Here is a 20,203-nt window from a genome sequence, read left to right on the forward strand (position 1 = left end):
GTTTCTTTAAATTTCCATTTATCAATGTTCTATATTTACTGTAATTTTTTTTTATTTTTAGATATGTGCCTCACAATGACTTGCTAAATTTTAGATATTTATTTTGGTTGAGCCACTTTCCACATTATGGGCCCTCCTGCTGTTTTGGGGGTTCTCCCTTTTTATTATTAGTGAGGAGGTGAGAGAGAAGACTTTTTGATGTAAGACAAGTGGGGAGGGGGTCTACTGGTTTGGTGTATAGATACTACCAGACAGGGCCGGCGCTAGCACTGGGCATACCTGGGCAAGTGGCGGGGCCCAGAGCTGCTGGGGGGCCCACATAAGGCTGTACATAAGGAATCCATCGGGGTAATGGGGGGGGGGCTGTATCTAATTAATCCATAGGGTATGAGGGGGGCTTACTGCAAAGGGGTCCACTGAGGCTCTGGCGCCCAGGGGTCTACTGAAACATGGAGCAGACCCTGCTACCAGCTATCTAGGGATGCTTTCTGGGAAAATAATATACAAATTAGCTCACCACTCCTACCTTTCCTCCAGGGCTGCATTGCCCAGTCTATAAAATTTGTCAGTCTCATTTGGAGATATTGCCCCCATGAGCAGAATATACATATTTAACAGACCAGGATAGTGAAGTCGAGACTAATAAAGGGAAGGCAAAAGGTAGGATCATACAGTCTTCACCTCAATATCTGATTAAAAACATAGAACACATACATATCCTGATCCGGCCACATCACTCTAGTGTTTCCAGTTTCTAGAACTCGCCCAACTAGATGTTCCGGGGGCGCATAAGACTCACTCATAAGAAAATAACTGGCCAAAATAATGAAAGTGACATCTTGTAGTCAGAGGAATTGATTTCCATGGTCCAAGGAGGCTCGTCGTTGGATGAAGCAGGTCCTGGTACCCTGTGGAACCTCTGACCAGATACAGTACCAAAAAACAGTATCCAAAAGTAACCACAAGTATCATAGCAACTTGGGAACCGGTAGCTGGAGCAGGGTAAGGCCCTATTCACCTTGCTATGTGCTCGTCAGGACCGAATATAGGGTGAGCACACAGCCAGGTGGAAAGGGAGGGTGAGTGAGTGATCCTCCCCACTCCTTTCTCCATTGAAACCCACCGCCCACCTCGATCATGGTGCGGTGAGACACCGTGTGCTCACCACACTGTATCCAGGTGGCATAGACATCTATTGTGGCGGTGATCTGGCCCAATTATGACCATGTGAACAGGGCCTAAGTATGCTTTCTTTTTTCCATCTCCGAACCCCTTGCAGTTTTCCAGATTTCTAAAATCCTCCTTTAACCCTCAGCAGAGTTTTGCATGTAAACAAACCTCGTACATTGGAGCTTGTCTTCTTGTGACCACCCAAAGTAGAACTGGACAACTATGGAAAGAAAATCTCTGATCTCTGCCTTCCATTGCAATGAATGGGCATATTCTAGGTGGGAAATCCACTCCAAAAAACATTGTGGAAAATAACCTAAGGTTGCAGTGTAGAAAGGTCATCATGAAACCCTAGCCTCGGAAAGCAAATATTCCTAAAATCTTTTCGACTGGCATGATAATTCCTTTGTGATTATCCCTCCATGGGACACAATGAGCATAAATGACTTTTCCCTTAAAGGCAAAAAATTGACAGTACAACATTACCATTACGTCTCATTACATTTTAATACCATTTAAGCAGCATATTTACAATTTTTGGCCACAAAACCAGTGCAGCCATTACACAAATGTCAAACCGCTTCCAGGAATTGAACATGACCTTTTTTTATTCTCTGAAATACATGAACTTGGATATTTATCAGATAATGGTTCACAGAGAAGATTCTGGGGGGTTGCAGTTTTAGCATTCACCGTTAGACATTGACTTATTTCAGAGTTACGGTAATTCTAGTGCCATGGAAAACGGTAGCAAGCGTGTTTGGTCCCTAAGCATGTTTATCGGCAGACTGCCCACTTCTAGCTGTAAAATAAATTAAAGTCTACAAAAAATAATTCTTCAATGCACCATTTAAGAATAAAAATATAAAAACATCCCACGCACTCACACACCCTTACAACAGTAATATGGTGGACTCCTATATTGCCCCCTTTAAAGTCATACACACTCTTGTAGGTTGAGGGAACAAAGTGGGAGCCTAACCTCCTTCCAGTCATGGAGATTTCCAATCATGGAGCTTTTCAATCAAGAAGACTTCCAATCAGTTTTGGAATGGGGTTACTTTGGCCCACCACATAAAATTATCCTGGGGGCCTACCCTTCAACAGCCTCTAGTAAATAGACCCTAGAAGACTTCAATTAGGTTGTCTTCTGCTTGACTTCTGGGGTCCAGTATTGGGTTAGAGCCTGAGTGCACCAGAGGATCTTCTGGAACTTTGGTTGGCCAGTCCGACACTCCTTCCAATCATGAAGGGTTTCAATTATGGAGGCTTTGAGTTGCAATCTACCCATTTAAAATCATGAATGTAGAAGAGGACCTTTGTCCAACTTCAATTACATTACCCATGATAAAAAGTTACAAGATGTGAAAAAGTTGATGGGAGTTCCATCGAAAAATGTTGACAATGTGCAGTCTTGACGATGAGATGGAACAAGAAACTATGGTCCTTGGACAGTCTATATTTATGTTTATGTCCTGTTCAAGGTGGAAAATTTACAGGCAATATTTGGCTTTCAGACATTAGACCAACATTTAAAACCATATTACCAATATATTTCTTAGCTTAGGCTAGATGTTGAAGGAGGCTAAACTTGATCCTGTTTGTATATATATCATAGTCGGAAAGTGTGCAAAAATTTTGGACTGGCCAATTATCTTATCTGCAAGCGAGCCTCCTACCTCTCCTTTCCCAGATCAAGTTTGGAGAAAGCAGATATTTCAACACACTTCTTAGAGAAGGTAAACCTTCCTAAAGGTGTTTGGCATCAGCTTTTTCTTTATCGATACTTGCTTAGCTGCACCAAGCCTTATCGAGTTAGGAGGAACAGCAGTTGGCCACATTCTGGTTTGGCCTTGTTCTTTTCAGCTAATGAAGGTATATTGGCACCATATTGGGTTGTCCCCACTATAGAGGGAAAAGGGAGTAACCATCTGATCCTCTGATGGTTAACTTATGGAACCCTACCACCATGGACATTATAAGAAGTGGTTTCATGATTGGCCTCTGTTGACTTCATAAAGACTATGAGGGATGGTCTTTCCAGTCCCATACAAGAGGGTTGTAGACCTGGAGAATGGTGCTACATGCAGGGCTCTGAACCCAAATGAGATATGGACCTTGAAATGCAGTGGTGATGGCAGCCCGTCCAGCCTGTGACATTGTCTCAGGTGGGCCCAGGGAACCACCTCGTCGAGGGAGAAAGTGAACGTGATCCCGTAGTGTAGGAAAATGGCGCCATCTACCTACACTACAGGATCACGTTCACTATCATTCCCATACAAGTCATTGGAGTAGTGGTTGAGCATGTGCAGATCCCCATTCACTTGGAGACACTCATGGATCCATTATTAGAACCCCCCAAGATCAGACACTCTTCCACTGCAATTGGAGGGTAAAGTTCATTAATGGTAAAACCCTTTACGTTCAGCTATACTTCAACTAGCCTGATGGAATGGAGCCTCCTGTATTGCCACCTACACAACACATAATGGATGATTCAAATTTTTTAGATTATTAAGGTGCTGGTATTATTGCATGAAGTCGAACATCTCTGCAGGATAAACTATGAACAGGTATCAATGCTTTGCCCCCCTAAAGGAAAATCAGTAGCTCTGACACCTCACCACACAACAACACTACATCAATGTTACCATATAGATTTGTACTTCATGCTGCAGATTGTATTGCATCTCTGCAAGTTAAATAAGTAAAATAAGGTTTATATACAGCATAAGTATAGCCATTCAATTGATCAGTGTTGGTTCTCCATGTGAAGATCCACATTCAGTTTATGGGCCAAAGTGCCTCCAACTCATGAAGACACACCACTGCCTGAAGCCAGGTCTGTCGGCCACAATGCCTCTTCTTCATAAGTTTCTTAGATGTCCACTGGGTGGATGTGCTGGAAGCTTTATGTATAATACAGTAGATATATAAGTCCGGTTGACCTTAGCTCTCAGGACCTATAGAGCCAGCTGTAGTTTGGTCATATTTCTTTGATGCATGTTGTGATGTCGGACCAATTCATCAGACCTGGCAAACTTCTTCTGACAGCTAGGCCATCTGCAGCTGAAAGGTTTCTCACCTGTGAACATGGAAATGTCCAGTTATCATGGAGGATAATCTTCACATATTTATAATTCAGAACCCAAACTTGATACCAAGCAATACATATGGAATATCTACTACAGGGATAGAATCAGGAGCAGGACCATAGTTGGTGCAGAAGTAGAAGTTGCATCTGTTTTCTGATACTTTATAGTGTCTAAAGTTCCATCTTGTACTTGTGAGTCCCTATTGTTGAGATTGGTAATAGTGTCTCATAGATGGAATTCAGTTGACTAGCACCCAATCAGATACAATTGCTTCCAGTGTAGCTGCTACAACCTAATACATGGATGAAGATATTTTTTTATGAGGACTAGAACTAGACTAATAAAGTGCCCAATCCCTGACCTTATAAATATCAACACTGGGGTCCATCAGGTGTCCAGCATGGGACAACTTGCTAGACTATTTAAGTTGGAATCTCATTTCCCATGGAATCTCCAACACAGATATAAACAAAGCCTTAACTTATATCTAGATTATAGATGAGCGAATCGAAGATTAGGTACTTATTTGTCAATTTTTCAACAACAAATTGAACATTAACTTTTATCGATTCGCTTCAAACTAATATGTCAAAATGGCGGCTAGTTATGTTGATGATGGATGGTTTTGACAATTATCACAGAATTTAGCAATAGGGTTACCCTAATCTTAGCACTTAACACTTACCCTTATGTAAAACATTTTTAGAAAATTAATGAAACAATATAGAACCTTTTTTTATAATAAATGTGTTTTTTAGAGGACTAGAGGGGGTTGTATACCAATTTAAAGGAGTAGACTGATTTGATTTGGAATCTCAAACAAACCTAAATCGAATTGTTTGAAAACTTTGGCATTGCTTCAGTGACTTGAATCTATTATGATTCGCTCATCTCTAATTTAGATACAATCTACATAAAAAGTTTAAAAAACTTTGCAAAAACTTTGCATGAACATATGCCGCCTGCATGATTTTGCATAGCTTCATTGACAGTTTTGCGTACTACTGAAACCCATTTGATCAGCACACCCCTGCTGCTCTAAACTCTGGAGGAGTTTATTTTTACTCTGCAACATATAACTGTACAGTAATCCATGTAAGTAATGAACTTTGTAGAATGCAAATCACCAGAGATACAGAACAAGAAGGGGATGCTCATAGATTTTAACTCAACAGAATCTGTATATTTCTATGGATCAGTACAGGTTAGAAAAGAAAGTAACATCTTATATACCTATACAGTAATATAGTATGTTAGTATAAGGACAGTACATGAATAAATAAATGTGAATAAAGGTTTACGCACTTGTTTTACCTGTATGAGTCCTGGTGTGCGTCTTCAGGTGGTCAGACCGGGAGAACTTTCTCTCACATGTTTTACACTGGAAGGGTTTGACACCTGAGGACATAGAAAAGAATGCATTGTTATAGGTAAGTGTGGTACCCATAGAACTGGAAGTACATTTAGAATAGACCTATGGACAATAGTGCTCCCATAGTCACCACTACTAGTCATAATCCTATGATCCATGAACCAAATAATGGGGCAGATTTACTTACCCGGCCCATTCGCGATCCAGCGGTTCTCTGCGGTGGATTCGGGTCCGGCCGGGATTCACTAAGGTAGTTCCTCCGACGTCCACCAGGTGGCGCTGCTGCGCTGAATTCCGCTGAAATGCACTCAAGTACACCGGCCTATTCCTGGTGAAGGTAAGTGCAAGCTCCACGACACTTTTTGTCTTTTTAAATGCGGCGTTTTTTCCGAATCGGTCGGGTTTTCGTCGCGTGCATGCCAGCGGCGATGCGCCAAAATCCGATCGCGTGCGCCAAAATCCTGGGGCAATACAGGGAAAATCGACGCAAATCGCAAATATTCGGGTAACACGTCGGGAAAACGCGAATCGGGCCTTTAGTAAATGACCCCCAATGTGTCTCATGCACCTGGCAAAATAAATAGTCTTCAGCCATTGGAGGCAAAATTTTGATGGATCAATATGGATCTACAGATATACTCCATAGTTCAGAAAATGTAGTTTAGTTTTTTTGTATGAATACTGTGTATGACCGTAGACTAATGTAAATGGATAAAGATCTCACAGATGACCCAAAATGTAGCCCTTAAGCACATAATTTCTACTAAGGATCAAGTCTGGAGCTCGTTCTAAGAAGTTTGAGACCCATAGATCAGCCACTAACCTGTATGTCGCCTCTGGTGCCTTTTAAGTTGATCGGAACGGGAGAATCTCCTTTCGCAGTCTTTGAAGTCACATTGGTAAGGTTTCTCCCCTTTAGAGAAAATATGAAAGTATGTCGTGTTTAATAAGAATATACTATGGCCACAGAGTAAGACTGACCCTCCAGAGTAGCAGAGGATTCCCCAGTGGGCCCGGCTCTCCCCCATTGTCCCTTGGATCCCAGAAGACAAATCAATTTGATTGAGTGCTGGCCCCAGTATAAATTGGACTGGTGGGCCCTATCAACCCCAATCCACCAATGTAGACTAATACCTGCCATGATATAGTTATCGACATATGGTCATATGTATCTACAACATGGGACATCCCCCACCGAAGCTAAGGAGCATTATATTACCTGTGTGCTTTCTACTGTGCATCTGCAGATGGGACAACTTGAAGTATCTCTTGTTGCATCCCGGATACGCGCACATGAAGGGTCGCTTTTCATTCGCTTCGGATGTGGACCTCACTATGGTTGGGGTCACTCCCGGAACACGTCTTACGTCCTATAAGAACAAATATTGATGTAAAGTGAATTTCTCTAATTTTATTATGACTGTCCACAATATAAAGCTTATTACTTGTCTACAGGTTCGGTGTCTGATTGATGGGTGTCCTTATGATGGGACCATCTTATCACGAGAACAAAGTAGTTGGGTTCCATGCTTGAGTTGAAAGATAACAGAATACAGTATGTGCCGAAGATAGTTGAGTACAGAACTCAACTTGTGATCCAGTGACCAGAATTTAATTGAAGAGGTCAAAGTTTTGACTATGGATAAGCCCCTTTAAATCTGACGACCCTCAAAGTAAACGCACTTATGAATAGCTACCAGAATGTTTCCCTAAAATGTTAGGTTTTTTCTTTCTTTGGAACATAGGAATCTTTCCCAAATCCACAGCACTAGTTGACATGCCATAAGTTGGAGATAAGGGGTTTCATTTTTTTCACTGGTGAGTTAGTGGGGGATAATCCATTCCAACTACTTCCTGTGTGTCCCTAGCGTTAGAGGAGATTCCAGCGTAAACATAGACAGCTTGTTCTCAAAGGGGTTTTAATGTCTGATCGCAGGGGGTCCAACTGCCTGGACTGGAAGAATGGGAGACCACAAGACCCCTCTGCTGTCTAGTGATATGGACTTCCATCATTGGTTTGTCCTTAGAGGTCAGTGGAGCACAGGACCAGTTTTGGGCATCACAGGGCATATGGGACTTGTAGACCTGTGGCTAGAGAATACATATTATTAAAGGAAATCTGCTATCAAAATCCATCACGATAAACCAGGGACGCTTACGCATAGATCCAGGAATCATGACTGATATTCTTCTTACATTTGTCACCCATGGCCTCCTTCCTTCTAAAATCAATGTTTTCAATTATTCTAATGAGGCATAAGCGCTCTGGGGGGCATTAGCAGAGCCCCTCCATTCTGTAGCTCTCACTGTTTCCCCCTGCTCTCTCGGACTTTTCCCCCTCCCTCTGCCTTTTGTAATCTTACACAGTGAGAGGGGCAAGTGCTTCTGCACGGTGTAACAGACTGTGAATCTGCAGCACGGAGGTGCTCTGGTTACAACACCCTCCCCATAGCCTTTCTCGCTCATTAGCATAATTCTAAAAGTTGGTTATAGAATCTAGGAGACCATGGATAACAAATATAAGAAGATGACCACAGTCACAGTGCCTGGATCTATGAGTAAGTGTCGCTGGTTTTTAATGATGGATTTTGATGGTAGAAGGGGGTCTTCTGGGCCAAACCTACTAATAACCTATGCAGGGGATCTGTCAGGTCAGATGACCTGACACTGCGGGCCCCATAGCAGCCGCTACCCCTGTAGTTACCCCCCCTGTGTATATCACTTGTTTTCTCTTTTAAAATGCTATATTTACAATAAAGAAAGATACAAAAAAAAGTTTGTTCCAGAAAATACGAAGAAACAAAAAAGTTGATCCTCACATATTGATATTGATATAGATACACAATGTACTGCAAAACAAAGCCAAAGATTATAAAACTGCACAATCTGAACTCCTACATGGGGACTTGATATGATCCGTCGCCCTCGTTACAATGTTACAATGTATGGCGAGCTGTGACATCCAACCTGTGACCGGCTACTGATACAATATTGCGGGTAAGTACACAGAGGATCGATGACAGTGAGGATTTTCCTGTAAACAATCCCGCTGTGATGAATACGTCTTTATGATCCCAGATAGATTTATATATGAACTGCTCCAAACACGGATAATATTCCTAGACCTCCAATACAAGGAGAAATTCCTTCAGGATATTTTTTAGTAATCTGGAAATCTCATTCACTCAAAATATTCCTAAAACAACGTTCAATCTGAAATCACCCGATACACTGACACTTTGACGAAGCTAAAGCATGATGGGAAACAGAGGTCGTCACATGATCAGCGCGTGGCTAATATCAAGGGAGGATTGGAACGTGACCCGTCATTATAGAATAATGTTTGTAGTTGAAAAGAAAATTGACTGCATTGTAAGATGTGCACAATTCTATAGGATAAAGACAAAGGGGCAGCAATCAGTTTGGGACAAAAATCTGTTAACATTTTACTACAAAAAAACAGTTTCTAAGACAGAAGTGGGGTGGCCTCATGGAAAGGGAATGTATTATTCACATTATGCTAATGTGCCAAAAGTTTGCCAAATTGTTATGGCTTAAACTAAATCAACTAACATGAGGTGTAAAGACTTATAAGTGTTATAGAGCAGGAGGAGCTGAGCAGATTGTACATAGTGTCCTATCTGCAGGCAGCATGTTATAGTGCAGGAGGAGCAAAGCAGATTGTACATAGTGTCCTATCTGCAGGCAGCATGTTATAGAGCAGGAGGAGCTGTTCAGATTGTACATAGTGTCCTATATACAGGTAGCATGTTATAGAGCAAGAGTAGCTGAGCAGATTGTACATAGTGTCCTATATACAGGTAGCATGTTATAGAGCAAGAGGAGCTGAGAAGATTGTACTTAGTGTCCAATATGCAGGGAACATGTTATAGAGCAGGAGGAGCTCTGCAGATTGTATATAGTGTGCTATCCGCAGGCAGCATGTTATAAAGCAGGAGGAGCTGAGCAGATTGTACAGTGTCCTATCTGCAGGCAGAATGTTATAGAGAAGGAGGAGCTGTGCAAATTGTCCATAGTGTCCTACCTGCAGGCAGCATTTTATAGAGCAGGAGGAGATGAGCAGATTGTCCATAGTGTCCTATCTGCAAGCAGCATGTTATAGAGCAGGAGGAGCTGAGAAGATTGTACAAAGTGTCCTATCTGCATGCAGTATGTTATAGAGCAGGAGGAGCTGAGCAGATTGTGCATAGTGTCCTATCTGCAGGCAGCATGTTATAGAGCAGGAGGAGCTGAGAAGATTGTACAAAGTGTCCTATCTGCATGCAGTATGTTATAGAGCAGGAGGAGCTGAGCAAATTGTACATAGTGTCCTATCTGCAGGCAGCATGTTATAGAGCAGGAGGAGCAGAGCAGATTGTAGATAGCGTCCTATCTGCAGGCAGCATGTTATAGAGCAGGAGGAGCTGAGAAGATTGTACAAAGTGTCCTATCTGCATGCAGTATGTTATAGAGCAGGAGGAGCTGAGCAGATTGTGCATAGTGTCCTATCTGCAGGCAGCATGTTATAGAGCAGGAGGAGCTCTGCAGATTGTATATAGTGTGCTATCCGCAGGCAGCATGTTATAAAGCAGGAGGAGCTGAGCAGATTGTACAGTGTCCTATCTGCAGGCAGAATGTTATAGAGAAGGAGGAGCTGTGCAAATTGTCCATAGTGTCCTACCTGCAGGCAGCATTTTATAGAGCAGGAGGAGATGAGCAGATTGTCCATAGTGTCCTATCTGCAAGCAGCATGTTATAGAGCAGGAGGAGCTGAGAAGATTGTACAAAGTGTCCTATCTGCATGCAGTATGTTATAGAGCAGGAGGAGCTGAGCAGATTGTGCATAGTGTCCTATCTGCAGGCAGCATGTTATAGAGCAGGAGGAGCTGAGAAGATTGTACAAAGTGTCCTATCTGCATGCAGTATGTTATAGAGCAGGAGGAGCTGAGCAAATTGTACATAGTGTCCTATCTGCAGGCAGCATGTTATAGAGCAGGAGGAGCAGAGCAGATTGTAGATAGCGTCCTATCTGCAGGCAGCATGTTATAGAGCAGGAGGAGCTGAGAAGATTGTACAAAGTGTCCTATCTGCATGCAGTATGTTATAGAGCAGGAGGAGCTGAGCAGATTGTGCATAGTGTCCTATCTGCAGGCAGCATGTTATAGAGCAGGAGGAGCTGAGAAGATTGTACATAGTTACCTATCTGCAGGCAGCATGTTATAGAGCAGGAGGAGCTTTGCAGATTGTACATAGTTTCCTATCTGCAGGCAGCATGTTATAGAGCAGGAGGAGCTTTGCAGATTGTACATAGTTTACTATCTGCAGGCAGCATGTTATCCACCACATATCCCTTCTTACTTGTATGCCTCTGAACACTCCATGCGTGTGTATCCGGTACTGTCCCCCGCAGCTGTATAACATTGGCGCGCTGTGACTGTCATTTTCGTAGGTCGTTCCGTGGCTAGAAAAAGAAAAACAAACAGAATGTTCTTTGAGTTTTGCAAACAATAACTTTAGTAATTCTACATGTAATATGTTCTGACATTGACACAAAGAAACTTGTACTCAAGGATTGAGATGTGTAGCAATTTATTCCAGAACTGATTTCATCCAAATGTTATTTTTGTAAGTTTTTGAACGTCACAAAGAGCTCATTTTGTGTGATAAGACGGATCATTTCTATATTGGGTTTTCCTGTCAACGCAGTAGGAAATTCACAAAATTGATTTAAGACATAGGACAGATTACTGGGGTCTACCAAAAGCCCATACTCTGTGGCAGACTGGGTTTCCTTAGGCCCACCAGAGAAAGTCAATTTGGAGGCCCACTCTTTATTATCCCCCAGGAAATATACTCTAGCAGTCTCCAAATTGTGGTGTTTTCTGATGGACCTCTGGGGTTCGTTGGTTGGGTAGAGCCATGGCCCACCGGAGGATCCTCTGGTACTCTGGTGGGCCAGTCCGACACTGCAGCCGTTCTAGTATGTCACGACTACCGTAGGCAGGGCCGGATTAAAGGAGGGGCTCCTGGGGCTCGAGCCCCGGGGCCCCCACCACTTTCAATTTTTAAGGGCCCCCACCAGTTTCCGACAGTCAGCTGAGTCGCTGACTGTCTCTATGTGCGATGCGCAGCAGCCCGTGGCCGCCCACATCGCACAAAGGGGTCTAGGATGTCAGCTGTGTCAGTGAGACAAAGCTGCCATCACTGGGGGAGATCGCCGATGCACTGTTTTGGCGGCAGCAGGTTGTGATGGGATGCTGGCGGCAAGTGATGACATCACGCTGTTGGCGTCCGATCACTACATGCTGCTGCCAAAACAGTGCATCGGCAATCTCCAGCAATGGCAGCTGTGTCTTCAGTGGCCGACGGCTGCCTAAAGAGCAAGGAAAAACCTGCAGCGTCGTGGGATCACTGGAAGGGAAGGTGAGGCAAGTATGAAGTTTATCATTTTGTGGCCATTTTCTTCAGGGGACTGGCGGCTAAATTCTACAGGGGGCTGGTGGCTGTATACTACAGGGGGCTGGTGGCTGTATACTCCACGGGGCTGGTGGCTGTATACTACAGGGGGTTGCAGGCTAAATAGTACAGGGTCTGGCAGGCTATATACTACAGGGGGCTGGCAGGCTATATACATCCAAAAACATTGTTGGAAGGGCTCCCACCAGTTTGCGCCCAGGGGCCCCCACCACCCTTAATCCGGCTCTGACCGTAGATCACACCTACCATAAAACTATTTTGGTATTTGCCTTTGCAACAATTGGACCACATCCAGAATACCAATATGTGAGCCCATGGGCTCTTGTCCCTTCATTCCTCTTGTCCCAAAAGGAGCAATATGGCCCTATCACATGTTGCATTTTAGTTATAGATGTTCAGTGTGGATGTAAGGATGGAATATAATTGCATTATACATTAGAAACTTTGCCCCAAATTTGGCCACCAGTGATTGACAACTGGAGATGAGCGGACCCGATGGTTGGATTCGCAGTTTGGGTTTAGCCACCTGAGCTGGACATCTTGCCGGGTTTGTGGCTGAAGCAGCTAGTCATGGCTATGGAATCCCACTGGGAAATCATAGCCATGGCTAGTTGCTACCGGAGTCAATTTTAATTATTTAGGGGAGTCAATTTTAATTATTGGCAGTTGGCCGCCAATCTGGCAATATGTCCGGGTCAGGTGGCCGAACCCGAAATCTAACCTTACCATCAGCTCAGCTCTATTGACAACAAAATCCGAACCAGAATATCTGCAGCAGGAAATTTGCCACGTTGAAAATCTTACAGGTTGTTGCTGGCCCACAGGTTACAAGTCAAGACCCTGAACTAAGTACCACCTCAACCCCTGAATGAGTGGTAGATAGCTATTCATCATGTGATCCAGAATGGTATCTACCAGTATCTACCAGGGCCTAGCTTCTCAATCATTACGTGGAGCCCAAGTCACCAGTTATCTTGCTACTGCCCTTTGGGCATGTATTCCTAGATCCCTGACCTAGAAGAAACGAAGTTTAAGGCAAGAACCTGTAGGTAGGTTACTGATAGGCTCTGGAGATACATAACAGACCGGGTAAGGAAAGGGCTAGAAAGCAACTTAGTTCTAAATGACTTTGCTTTGGAATTTGCGCATGTGTGTGAGGCTGGGGTTCCTTGAGCCCACCAGATAAATAATCCTGGTGGCCAATTCTTCAGCAATAGACCCATCTAGTCTCCAAGTTAGGTCATTTTTTGCTATATCTCTAGACTCCAGTATTAGGTCACAGTCAGGGCCCATCGGAGGATCCTATGATTCCCTGGTGGGCCAGTCCGAGACTGGTGATATTTGGAATGGATTTTACTAGTAGCACTAGACATCTAAGGGTAACCCTAAGGAGGCAAGGTCATAGGAAATTATACAACTTTCTAATTATATATGGAGTAAAAAGAAATCACATAGGTAGAATTTAGAAAAAGGGGGAAGGGAATATAAGAAAGTCCTATATTACAGACGCACAAGGCTTATATTAATGGCCGCTGATACCAGACGAGCAGAACTGCACATTGTAACTCTCAGCCAAACAAAGACAGATAAAAATGTTGGCTTTACGTCTTGAAGATGAGGCCATGTCTCGGACTGATTTTCCACAGATTCTGCAGCTTTGGACTTAAAGGAAAGAACAGAAAGCTTTCATCTTCTCCTGCACGGCTGTACATCATCCATACAGATTCTCTTCCTTCATCCTGAAAACATGTTCAGGTCAGAAGTTTTTTCTTTTGCTGTGAACTTTTCCATGGGCTGCGTTCCATTCATTATAACGCTGAGGTTTCCCTATTATTTCTATTGTCTTCTATACATTAGCCGTTCCTTACAGATTAACTCCCATCCTCATCCTTTATGTGCAGAGTTCAGATATTGGTCAAGGTCGGTGCATTTCCTCTTTGACGTCCTTAGACAACCATAAAATACGTAGGAGGACTTAGAGTGAAATTCTACCTTTAAACTTTGACTAAATGATATACGTGCACACTTGGAGAAGCCAGGGATGCTTGTGTTTTTATTAGGAAGAAGGGGGATATGTGTTGTGGGACAGTCAGTGAGTATTCTCTTTGAATCTAATTTCCATCACATCTACTGATGAAGTAGAGTTGGTAGACCCCCCATAGACGGTAGGTGGACCATTGCTTGAAATTTGGTTGATGAGGTCAACTAAAAGGGTCTCTCCAGCACAAAAACTGAAAGTTCTATCACTTTAAAAAAAACAAAATCTTAAAGGGGTTTACCCATCATAACAACTTATCACCAATTCTCAGGATAGTGTTTTTCACTGTTGAAGTTGGGGACAATTTTACATACAATGGCTTACAGCATGGACAATGAATAAGACTCATAGAAGTGTCGAAATGCGTAGGTCAGCTATTACCATTCCTATGTGGCTGTATTTTAAATTCTTTGAGTGAAGAAGAACAATCAATTGCTTGCTTGATCTGTGCTGGTTGGGGACACTGTTGGATACACGCTTCATTAGATCGAACTATTAGAGGTATCCTATAAGTCAACGTCCGACCCTTGAATTGGCCTAGCAACACGAGAAATCAGAATCTTCTCCATATTAAGTTGAAACCCATATGATGACAGATATTTTGTGATCCTTCCTGCCTATGATTACACAGCAGTGTATTGTTTGATAGGTGCAGGGATCTCTGTAGTAGTCCTAATGAGTAGTGGCTGACCTACAGGTCTCGTTATGCCAAGAAAACCAATATCACCCTAGACATAAAGGGGGTAGTTTAAGATTTATTGTTATGCCCTATCCTACATATTAATGAGTAGAGTTCTGATTGGTCGGATTCCCCAGAATAGCGGTCTTGTTCATCTAATTTAATGGAGCTGGAAAATGGGGCCATCCATCATATAGTTAATGGTCCCTCCATTTAGAAGACAGTACAGAACTTTATCATTGTCATGATCAATGGAGTTCCGAGAAGTCACACCCCTAACCTATAAAATAAAATAAAAATTCTAGGTATATGATATAACGATCAATCCAGTGGACTGGTCATCAATATCAGACTGGCCTACTACACAGAGAATGGAGCAGTACAACCGGTTGTGTTCCCTGTATACTCAGACCTGATGATAATCATCGATCTGGTATTGATGGCCCGTCTTATGGTTAGGTCACCAAGAGCTTAAAAATTTAAAACCCCTTGGAATCTAAAGCCAACCAGACATAGTACATGATACACATAGAACACATCAAAATTAATTCGGGGAAGATTATGATGTGTATATCCCAGACTATTACAGCTCAGACTGTAATAGTATATTATAGGTGTTGGACAGATCTAAATGAGTTCTGACTCTAACATCTCCATGGGACATCAAGTGAAAAGTAAAGAGAATAAAACTATTGGGGGATTAGGCAGAGTCTTACCTCTTAAGTGATGTACCCAGGTTCATCTGATTCCATGTCATACATTCCAGCTGTGAGGTCATTTGGTAGAGGTTATCACTGGAAAAGCCCCAACATAAGACACTGGTTATTGTAATGTACAAAACAGACAAATAATATCTTAAGACATATTTGCCCTTTTTGCACCCATCTCATCTTTGACTCTATTTACTGAAAAACTTGAACCTGTGTGTGTGGAGTATTGGGTAGGATAAGAGGTCCTCTGGTGCTTGGTGGCATTCTGTCTCCAGTAGCTCGAATATACAAAAACACTCACTCCCTAATGGCTACAAGTAATGGTACAATACTTTTGGCTACATACCCTGTTGTGTGGCTCTTATTTACTCTAAGTATTAGGTTGGCAAGAGGTCCTTTGACCTCACTCACTAGTAGATGGCAGCATTTGTGGCTCTTTTGGTTGCAAGAGTAGGCCATCATTAGAAGATACCGTCAAGGTTCCACCAGAGGCGATAAAGAGCCCTATAGATTATTTTACTAAAGCGGCGTCAATGCTGGTGTCCAGGCGCCTATGTTGGGTTCTAACGCTTAGCTTTATTCAGGTGGGGCGGGAGCCTTCCCTTCTGTAGCATAGGGGTCAAAACCCTACAAATCAAAAACACAATCATTTTTCTAGTAAAGAGGTGATAACTATCTTGGTTTATTTAAGTAAAGAACCAATTATGAGACCCATCTGATTTAAAGATCAAGTATATTTTAAAAAGATTTTCAAAAATGTCAGAAAACTTCCTTAGGGCCGAGGGAAGTTCAGGGAGAAAAGCCCTAGTTATGATCCCTTGACACCCCATTGTGGCTACACTGGTTTGCTGACATGCCCCAATGGGCCAAAAATGTGACTGCTGGTCATGGGACTACCAAACAATTGCCCAATGACATCACCAAGGCCCCTGATTGGTTGCTGTGGTGCCGTGACTGGCAGGCAGTTTAATGAACCAATGGGAGCCATATAAGGTTATGTGTAATTTATACTTTTTATTTATCAAATGTGCCCTGAAAATTCTTGAAAAACCCCTTTTAAGTTAGGCTTATAGTTTACCTTCTTATAGTTTACCTCTCTGCACCTTAAAAAACGTACTTGAGTGCTCCACACTCGATAGAAATTTTTATTTATTTTTTTTTCAGAATTTATACTTTCAAGCTTTCATTTTAACTGGAGGAGAGTCTCTCTTTTTAACACATTTTAAAAAATTTTAAATAATATTTATACATATTCTTTAAATATTTTATATGTTTTTTATATTTACACTTTTAAGCTTTTGTTATAATCGAGAAAAAATCCTTTAAACGGAGTCTTTCTTTTTAACTCTTTTTTTTTTAAATCTATTTTTGTACTTATTTTTGGTAATGCAAATTTTATGTTTTAAAAAAACATAGAATACCATTCACAAATAAAGAGTACATCAAGAAGGTGAAATAATTCTCTCAAAAAGCAGGAAAAAAAGTCAAATAAAGTTATGGACGTAAAAGAGTTGTGTTTATTTGAAAATTCTTGGAATTCCTTGTAGGATCTGTCTCCCCCTTTTCTCAATTATAAGTAATGACAAGAGAACGCGCTGGTTACTTGGTTATTATTAAACAGACTGTGTAAATATATGACTTCAAATATTTCAACTCTTGAGGGAATCCTAGAATCGCATACATGTATAAGACTGGATGCAAGTCAGTGGTTTGGGTTATTATGAAGTGTGAATACTGCCCACATTTTGATGAGATAGACAGATAAATTTGAGATTTGTGCCTGACGTGTCCCCCTGCTTAAGCCACTATATATAGTATCCGGCCCAACTAATGTTTTCTAGAGAGCATTTAGATGTTCCAGAAGAGAATTGGGAGAATGTCATATGGTCAGATGAAACCAAAGAAGAACTGTTTGGTAGCAACACAAGTCGTTGAGTTTGGAGGAGAGTGAATGCTGAGTTGCCGGCACCATGACGAGGGGCCGGCAAAGGGACCAGGACGACTGAATGGGGCCATGTTTCTTGAGATTTTGAGTGCAAACCTCCTTCCATCAGTACTGGCATTGAGGATGAATCGTGCCTGAGTCTTTCAGCCTGACAATGATCTCAAGCCAAGCACACCACCAGGGCAACAAAGAAGGGGCTCCATAAGAAGCATTTTTTAAGGTCCTGGAGGGGCCTAGTCTCCAGATCTCAAGCCCAAAGAAAACCTTTGGAGGGAGTTGAAAGCCCAGCCACAGCCCCAAAACATCACTGCACTAGAGGAGATCTGCAAAAAGGAATGGGCCAACATACCAGCACCAGTGTGCGCCAACCTTGTGAAGACTTAAAGAAAACTTTTAACTTCCGTCATGGCCAACAAAGGAAATATAACAAAGTACTGAGATGAACTTGTTATTGAGCAAATACTTCTTTTCCACCATAATTTACATATATATTCTTTAAAAAAACAGACAATGTGATTTTCTGGATTTGTTTTCTCATTTTGTCTCTCATAGTTATGATTTCCATTACAGGCCTCTCGCATCTTTTTAAGTGGGAGAACTTTCACAATTGGTGGCTGGCTAAATACTTTTTTTCCCCACTGTGTTTCATGACTAAATTGTTGCTAAAAGCATGGCGGCTGCCCACTCGATGATATGTTGAGGTCAAATCTGATGACAAAGTCCCAAGCTTTATATAGAAGTAAAGCCTATCTATATTCATGTCTGCAGAAGGTTCTATTGGCATCTCCTAGGCTTCCACTCTAGAGATGTTATGAGGTGACATAAATGGTGGCTTCTGTTGTCAGATGCCGTTCAATCAAACATGGCTGCCAAGGCCCACAACTTGCTTTACCACGAAAATTTAAATTTCGAAATTTTGAATATTTGAAAGAGACAAAACTAAGCTCATAAGCTGGCTCCTCAGAAATTCGTCTTAGAGGAGCTGTCCAAAGGTGGAAAAACTTTTTTCCAAAAACAACGCCTCACCATGGTTTGGGCTGGTTTTGCAGCTCAGGTGTTTCAAAATAAATGGAGCTTAGTTGCAATAGCACTCACTACCCATGGTCACGAGAGGAGCTGTTTTGAGAAGAAAGCAGCCATGTTTTTCATTCTATGGACAATCTCTTTGATGTTGGAATACCCCTTTGTCCATCTTTATAACAATATGTCAGCCTGATATAGAAGAGAACGGGTGCACCATCTGGCCTGGCATGAGACTCACACAATATCCTTCCTATCAATTCTAGAAGAAGCAGCTCTCCTGCCGTTTCCCCGTCATCCCGTACTGGTCTGTACCATCACATTTAGCAATTCCACAAATTCTTCCTGTAACACGGTGTAATTAATATCTCTAAGACCAGTTTTTTTATTAGAAATACCAGCCCAGGACCCTGCAGCAGGAGAGCGCTGACAAGTCATTATTAACACGAGATGTTTCTTCTGGCTTTGGGTTCTGCTGGGCACTTGTCAACAGGTTATGTCATTTTTCTCTGTTTTGTCATTCATCTAAATGCAATACATATCATGGTGTTTCCTGGGTAGAGTAACACCCCCCACCCCCCCAAATAACCAACAGACTCAATTTAATTGGTCATTGCTCTTAAATACCATTAACAAGATACAAGGTTTTGTGGGCCCCACTAGTATCTCCCTAGGGTACAATGTGTCCATCACTCCCCAGATATGTCATGCTGCACAAAATATTTCTGAAATGCAACAAAAAGTAATAAATGTCCATTTGGGGCATGATAACTGCCCCATTACAGATTTTGAATAGGGGCCAAGGAACTTCAATCAACTTTTGGCAACTGTGGAAAAACTGAATCCATCTTAAAGTCAACATTCTCAGGTAGGTAAAGGTGCAGTCCTGGGACAGGGCTTGAATGTCCCTTTTTCCCAACTAGAAGTTGTATATAGATAGACAGAGGCGTAACTAGAAGCTGATGGGCCCCAGTGCAAAGTCTGTGCCAGGCCCCCAACTATAATGTATGGTTTACAATACTAGTCTTCTCATATGGGAAAGTGACACCATAAGGGCCCCATAAACCTCTTGGGCCCTGGTGCGACCGCAACCTCTACACCCCCTCAAGTTACGCCCCTGTAGATAGATATTCCAGAGCAGCACAGAGAGTGGGTATCATGACCCCCACAATGTAAGTATAAAAAAAAAACTGATGCTCTATGGGGTGGATTTCTCTCAGTCTGATGCATGTTTTTTGGTTGTAATTTGCAGAATTATTGCAACTTTTTCAGTCCACCAGGTAGCAATAAACCTGATTTCTGCCTATTTTGTCTTTGTATTTCTCCTGCTTCCAGATGTTTGCACCAGTTTTGCGCCAAAACACATTCCCCACCATGCTCAGGAAAGACAATGGAATGGGTTGCACGAACAATTGCGCTTCTTTAAAAATTTGCGCCTTAAAATCTATATTTGACACAGGTGATGGCAGATTTTCTCACAGCTATTTATAAGATTAAAGCTGAGCTCTGATTGGTTTCCCAGGACAATTCGAACAGTTTTACCTCAGATAGCTCTGATAGATTTTTCTGCACAGTATCAGAAGTAGCGTTGGGAATTCCGGCTCTTCTTTAGTGAGCTGGCTCATTATGCTCTGCTCACTAAGAAGAACCAACTCTTCTGGCTCCTGACCACTTCCCTATTAAATATATAATAGGGA

The 20,203-nt window shown here is 42.2% G+C and overlaps 1 protein-coding gene across 3 annotated transcripts in view; it reads right to left on the reverse strand.

The window, feature by feature from the left end:
- Positions 1–1,658: 1,658 nt before the first annotated feature.
- The window catches only part of WT1 (WT1 transcription factor), a 39,138-nt gene continuing 20,593 nt past the window's right edge, over positions 1,659–20,203 (reverse strand). The window contains exons 4-9 of one of the 3 annotated variants that reach the window (XM_072118603.1): positions 15,548–15,625; positions 10,996–11,098; positions 6,857–7,007; positions 6,461–6,550; positions 5,580–5,663; positions 1,659–4,255 (exon numbers count right to left, since the gene is read on the reverse strand). In XM_072118603.1, the coding sequence (XP_071974704.1) occupies positions 4,134–4,255; positions 5,580–5,663; positions 6,461–6,550; positions 6,857–7,007; positions 10,996–11,098; positions 15,548–15,625 (628 nt within the window). In that variant the 3' untranslated portion in view covers positions 1,659–4,133. Of the gene's footprint in view, positions 4,256–5,570; positions 5,664–6,460; positions 6,551–6,856; positions 7,008–10,995; positions 11,099–15,547; positions 15,626–20,203 lie in introns of all 3 variants that reach the window. The other 2 variants (XM_072118602.1, XM_072118604.1) reach the window with 2 other exon arrangements.

The sequence above is a fragment of the Engystomops pustulosus genome, chromosome 7 (assembly GCF_040894005.1).
Source record: "Engystomops pustulosus chromosome 7, aEngPut4.maternal, whole genome shotgun sequence".
Lineage (NCBI taxonomy): Eukaryota > Metazoa > Chordata > Amphibia > Anura > Leptodactylidae > Engystomops > Engystomops pustulosus.